The sequence below is a fragment of the Prosopis cineraria genome, unplaced genomic scaffold (assembly GCF_029017545.1).
Source record: "Prosopis cineraria cultivar Desert tree isolate PC_DT_omini unplaced genomic scaffold, ASM2901754v1 PC7, whole genome shotgun sequence".
Lineage (NCBI taxonomy): Eukaryota > Viridiplantae > Streptophyta > Magnoliopsida > Fabales > Fabaceae > Prosopis > Prosopis cineraria.
Window position 1 is genome coordinate 32,002,977 of NW_026555338.1, and position 5,839 is coordinate 32,008,815.

Consider the following 5,839-nt stretch of genomic DNA (forward strand, 5'->3'; position numbering starts at 1 on the left):
CCATATTTGAACTTTCTTGCACAGGTTAATTATTTAAATGCCTTATATTATTATATGCTGATGAAATGGTTGCTTGCCAAATTGGAATTGTAGTGTTTATGAGTTTTAGTCTTCTACGTTCATGTAAATATCTGCCTATATATTTATATACACGTAGTATTCGTAGTCACTCTTGGGAATTGGGATGCTTAAATGGTCATTTTAAAATCATGCAAACTACTACTAATTAAATCGTATTAGAATTCTCTTGATGTGAGTGTAATGGACACAGATGACTTTATCATGCACAATCTTTTGTCACCATTTTGTGCTAATGGAAATTATCTCTAGTCCAAATACAAGCTTCTGATGATACGTATACCACTTTTAGTTTATCCGCAAAATTCTCAAAGTGCATATAAGATTGATCTTGAAATAAAACCACCAAAACGAAGAAAAAACAAATTGATTAATTAATTAATCTATAATATATATATATATATATATATATGCACACTTTCACATGGACCAATTGGGTTTTGCCAAGTGATGAGCCAGAGCGTGACAGGTTCTTCTCTTTAGCTTTGTGTACTTCATTGTTATACCCCCCCCTTTCTATCTCTCTGCACAGGAAAAAGATTCTTCAGTTAACAAACAAGAACCAAGATGCTCCCATTTAGAAATTTAGAATTAGAATTATATATACTTCCATTCCTTGTGATCATTGGTTGCTATATTTGCTTCTGATTAAATTTTGTGATTTCCATTGAAAAGAGCTCTCAGCAAATAGCATCAAAAGGTAATCTTGTCTTCTACCACCTTAACAAACTTCTCTTAATTTGTCTCTAATGTATATGTAATTAATCATCAAACGCTAATTAATTCTGTTTCATGATGATAACTGTTTGATCTTGAAAGCATCAGAGAGTACTACTGCGACTCAAAGCTCAAATTGGCAAGATATGTTTCACAGTATAAAACAAAACAAAGCAAGGCCATGACTGAGCCTTCATTATGAATGAAGGAAACCCCATTGCAAGTTGCAAATTGAAGCTATATGAACAGAACTATACAAGACATGGTACGATATAAGCTCTAGCTATAACACACTTGTCCATATTCTATATATAGTGACTTGTACATTCCAAGTTGCTTATGGACAGTATGAAAGCTTCGACCTCAAATGGAAAATATTGCATCTGATAATGGACCCTCTAGGCATTTTGACATGGGCGGGTAAGAGCCTCTCCTCTTCAATAATTGAGCTTCAAGTCAAGACTCTTTCATCACATGTCAATGTTCTTGTGTGTATGCTTTAGCTGTGTCAACTATACATGTGTTCTCTTGCAGGCTACAAATATCAGGGTTTCCTTGTTCGTCAACACTTGCAAAGTTGACTTGGATTTGACAGTTTTTTCCATGTGAAAAAAATATCTTTACTTTTTAATTGGTTTTGGAGTCAGATATTGCTCTTCCCTCTCTTGCCAATACGTTGTGCTCGGATGGGATATTTTCATAAATTTTAACATGTGCCAAGCCAAACCTCCAAGTGCTTCAAAATTTAAACTGTTCAAAGACATTTCTAGTATAATCATGGCTTGTTTTGATTGCACAAGTGATGATTTAACATTTCAATTTATAAAAACCCCCTTAACTGTATTTTTGTGTCATTTAACTAATGTTCAATGAACAAACAGAAGCTATCAATTAAGTTATTAGAGTATATTGATAGATTCAGCATCCAATTCTTAGGCAAAAGAAGTTAAAAGTGAAAGGAGAACAAGTGATATTATTTCTAGTATTCACAACAGAAGATTTACAGAGATGAACATGGAAGGTAAGTAAACACACAGTATATCACATCCTATATACTGTAAACTTTTGTACTTCTTTTTTTCACAAGTGAAAGAATAAGCAGAAACCAGCTGAGCTTCATTGCTAACTACACCCAAAAGCTACGAGCTGGTTTCCCCAAAACCTCTCACTCCAAATCAAACACGAAAAAAAATTGAAGGAAAAAAAATAAGGTTCTGAAAACAGATCGAAGGAGATTCCGGGGACATATCTGCAAGCATCCCTCAGGAAAATCTCAATCTCTCGCACACTATTAAGGTAGATGATGTAGACGAAGAAGAAGAAGAAGTTGAAGAAGTCAACCTTCAAGCTTGCTTCTGCAAATCCTTCGAGTGTACGAAGGTTCCATGGAAGCCATAGGGAACCCTGCAAGGAAGCTTAATGGAAGCTTCTAGGTTCAAAGTCATGGCATTCACAATCTGCAACTCTGACTTCCATTCTTTCTCATCATGCACAAATGCTAAGATATATCCGTCGTCTTCTCTCTCTGAGTTAGGATCTCTTGGTAGAAACAGAGGCTCGCCACCGAACCTCTCATCGCCATAGATATACTTCTTCACCTCTCCTGTGGACAGGTCCACTTTCGCAAAGCCTGAAACTTTAGGCCATGGCTCTGCAAGAGCCAAATATGCGAACTGTGTCTTCCTTCCGAGCTTATTTCTGTTCACCATTCCAGCTTCGAGATTCATCTGTTCTGAAAGAATGGGTCGGCGAGTTGATTTGCCTGTTTTCAAATTCAGTCGGATTTCAGACAGAACGCTCTTCAGATTCTCCTCGCATTCATTGAAAATGGAGTCCGCCGGAGTCATGCAAGACCCGATCACGACAACCTCGTCGGTCTCTGGCTCCTCCCAGGCATTCCACAGATGGAAGCAGAAGCAATCAGGAGCTTCAATCCATTTGATCCCAGAAGAATCACTCGCATTCTTATCAAGAATCCCGAAGCGAGACATCTTGTTCCTGTCGTATATCACCGGAGAACCACCCCGTATCATCTCCGACAGCTTGAACACCACCTGCTGATCTGGCACCACCACGAAATTCTCCGTAATCGCAAAGTCATGCATCATAGTGGGCTCGGACACAGGAATCTCAACATCAGGTGACTTCTTGCCATCCGGGGAGAATCGGAAGTACTTCAAGTAAGGCTTCTGAATGACATCGTAGCTGAGTGCGTAGAGATCGCCGGAAACAGGGTCGACTTTCGGGTGAGCGATCATTGTGGATTTGAGTTGACCCGAGAAATCGTAACGACCAACCGTCTTGAGATCCCCACCGGGCGTGATCTTGACATGGTAAGGCAAATCGTCTTCGGACATGGCGAGAAGACGATTGTTGAAATACACTAAACCGGCGTTCGCCACCCCGATTCCGTTACTTCCGTCGACGAGTCCGAAGAGGCCGCGAGCGTAGAACAGTAAAAGGCGAGCGATTCCCGAATGGCCGTGAAGTTCACCGATGGCTTTAGGGAAAACAGGACGCCCCAGGGATTTTTCCTGGACGAAACGATTAGTTTCAGTGAACCGACAGGCATAGCTGACGGAGCCGTTTTCTTTGAATTGGACGGCGTGGACCATGCCGTCGCCATCGAACAAGTGGTGCCCCGCGACAGGCTCGTACAGGGGGTTCGCTCCGTTTCGGACGTACAAGCCCCGAATGCATTTGGGGATGTTCCCGGTTACGGGGAGGGAGTGCTGGACGGGGTGCTCCTGCACCGGAGCGAAGTTGCCGGCTATTTGGACCCGCGGGTCGGCAGTTTTGGGAAGCGGGTGCTGGCGCTCGTGAGAAATTAAGGCGCTCTCAACCGTGTCCAACGCCATAGAAGCCACTTTCTGGAAAAGATTCCATTTTTGAGGCAGGGGTTGATCCATGTCAAAATCAAAAGCTGGTTTTTGAGATGTTTCCTCGGCAGGCGATGTGGCTTTAGCAGGAGGATGATAATTCTTGGGAAAAGGGAGAGTCTGGAGGGAACAAGATACAGCAGGCTTTCCATTTCGAGATGACGACCTCTTCAAGGGAACAGAGGCCAAGTCCTTGAAGGGCAAAGAAGACCTGGAGGAAAGTTTAGTGTTAATCCATGTAGTGGAAGGTACAGTACCGGCAGAAGAAGCCATGTTTGTGTATTGTGAAGGAGTGAGCAGTGCTGTAGTCGAGTAGGCAGAGTGGAGAGAGGAGAGTATGAGAACGGAGTTCGAAATTTGGTATTGAAGAATGAAAAATTTGAATGATGAGTGAGAGAGAGAGAGTTGGGGGGGAATGGGGAGAGGAGGAGGAGTATATATAGGGAGGAAATGGACGTTAAGAGGAACGGGTGGCACGTGTAGGATAAGCGAAGCAGGGGACTAGAGAGAGAGAGAGAGAGAGAGAGAGGAGGGGGTTTGGAAAATAAAAAAGAAAAGAGAAAGGGGAAGGGCCAATAAGTGATGAAAACCATGTGGAGCTGTGAGATTGAGGGGCATAAGCTGCGTGATGAAATGCCACGATCACGCACTGTCTCGGGTGTCTCTCTAGAACCAAAACTAAAATAATAAAATAACAATGGTAATGGTGGGAACAAGAAGTCGGAGAAAGTTCCTGAAGTGGAGCGCAGTCACACATGAGAGGAGGGGGAGAAACATAGCAAGAAATGTGTAATTGTTGTTATGATGTTTGACCATATTGCTTCTTCATTCGCCCGTTGCCGAGGCTGATGAGTGATCCAAGAAAAAAGAAGAAGAAGATTTCTCCCTCGCTCTGATCTATTCAACTCATTTGCAAAGTTAGTAATTATAGTTTTAAAATACCTATTAAGGACCCTGCGCTGGTTCAATCCGTGTTTCTATGTTCTCATTGCATGTGCACTTAACAATAAATCACGTGACAATTTGAAAAGAATGTCTAGATTTCACTAAACTGGCAAGTGTGAACTGTATTAAATCCATGTCAAATAAATACTTTTTTGAGAGCCAGCTCATTATCTGTATTTTTACTCCCTCTAGTCCACATAGGATATTTTCTAGAAAGATTTTTTTATCTTTAACAAAATTTATAAGAGGATTATGTAGTACTATTTTTTAATTCTACCAAAAGTAAAAAATATTTTTCATTTGAAAACATATTTATAAGTTAACTGTTATTTTTGTAAGTCTATTAAATAATTAAAAATATTTTATAATAAAAATTGGATGCGTAGATTGGTGTAATGAGTAGGGTCGGTTGAGAAAGGAGGAAGGGAGTGGGTGGGGATGGTGTGTGAGGGAGTGAAGTGCAGTTGGGATGGACACGTCGATGACCGCGTCGGAGCCTCAAAGAGAGGAAGAGTGAGACTGGGAATACACGTGGCCATTTCTCTCATCTCCGTCACATCCTTGACCCCACACGCTTCCTCACTCCTCCCTTCCTCCTGCTTTCCCCCACTCTCAGCTACACTCCCATCCGTTTCGTCACCCTTCATTCATATGTTATCTTATTTAAATAATAATAATAATAATAATAATAATAATAATAATAATATTGTTTTAGGAATTATCTTGACACTATATTTCTTAATCCAGATTTGTCCATCCTCATGAGCCCTCTCTCCACTGACTTGGACTCCATGATGTCGGGGATGGAGTGGAATTATTATGTATTTTTATTCAATTAATTATAATTAATGTGTGTTAAGTAAGAGGCCCTTTGTTGGGAGCTCTTTTGTGCTGGCGACATTGTATCAGGACATTATTTAGACAACAGGTCATTCCAATAGCCATACTAAGTATGTCCTTATTACTGTCACTTATGGTGCTGCCGCCAAATCTTTTGCCCACTTTTAACAGCTGAATCAACAGCACTGGTTGGCTGTGCTTTCCAAATTAAACACTTTAAAAACGTGATTTCCTCTTCATTCCTTCTCCTTTCTCCTCATGTAATCCTTCTCCTATTTGTTCAATCATAGTACTTTGTTCATGTCTCGCTTGTTCTAACTGTACTTGTCTCAAACCCATTAACGGTAATTTATATATGCCTAAGAAAACGTGTTCCTTTT

General features: G+C 40.8%; 1 protein-coding gene across 1 annotated transcript; it reads right to left on the reverse strand.

Moving 5' to 3' along the window:
* Nucleotides 1-1,748: 1,748 nt before the first annotated feature.
* LOC129314943 (9-cis-epoxycarotenoid dioxygenase NCED1, chloroplastic-like) lies at nucleotides 1,749-4,072 on the reverse strand. Its single transcript, XM_054958423.1, has one exon. The coding sequence runs from the start codon at nucleotides 3,945-3,947 to the stop codon at nucleotides 2,139-2,141; it is 1,809 nt and encodes a 602-aa protein (XP_054814398.1). The 5' UTR covers nucleotides 3,948-4,072; the 3' UTR covers nucleotides 1,749-2,138.
* Nucleotides 4,073-5,839: the final 1,767 nt, after the last annotated feature.

Excerpts from the sequence above, each read along its gene's own strand:
- LOC129314943 (XM_054958423.1), bottom strand. The coding sequence starts at position 3,947 with ATGGCTTCTTCTGCCGGTACTGTACCTTCCACTACATGGATTAACACT.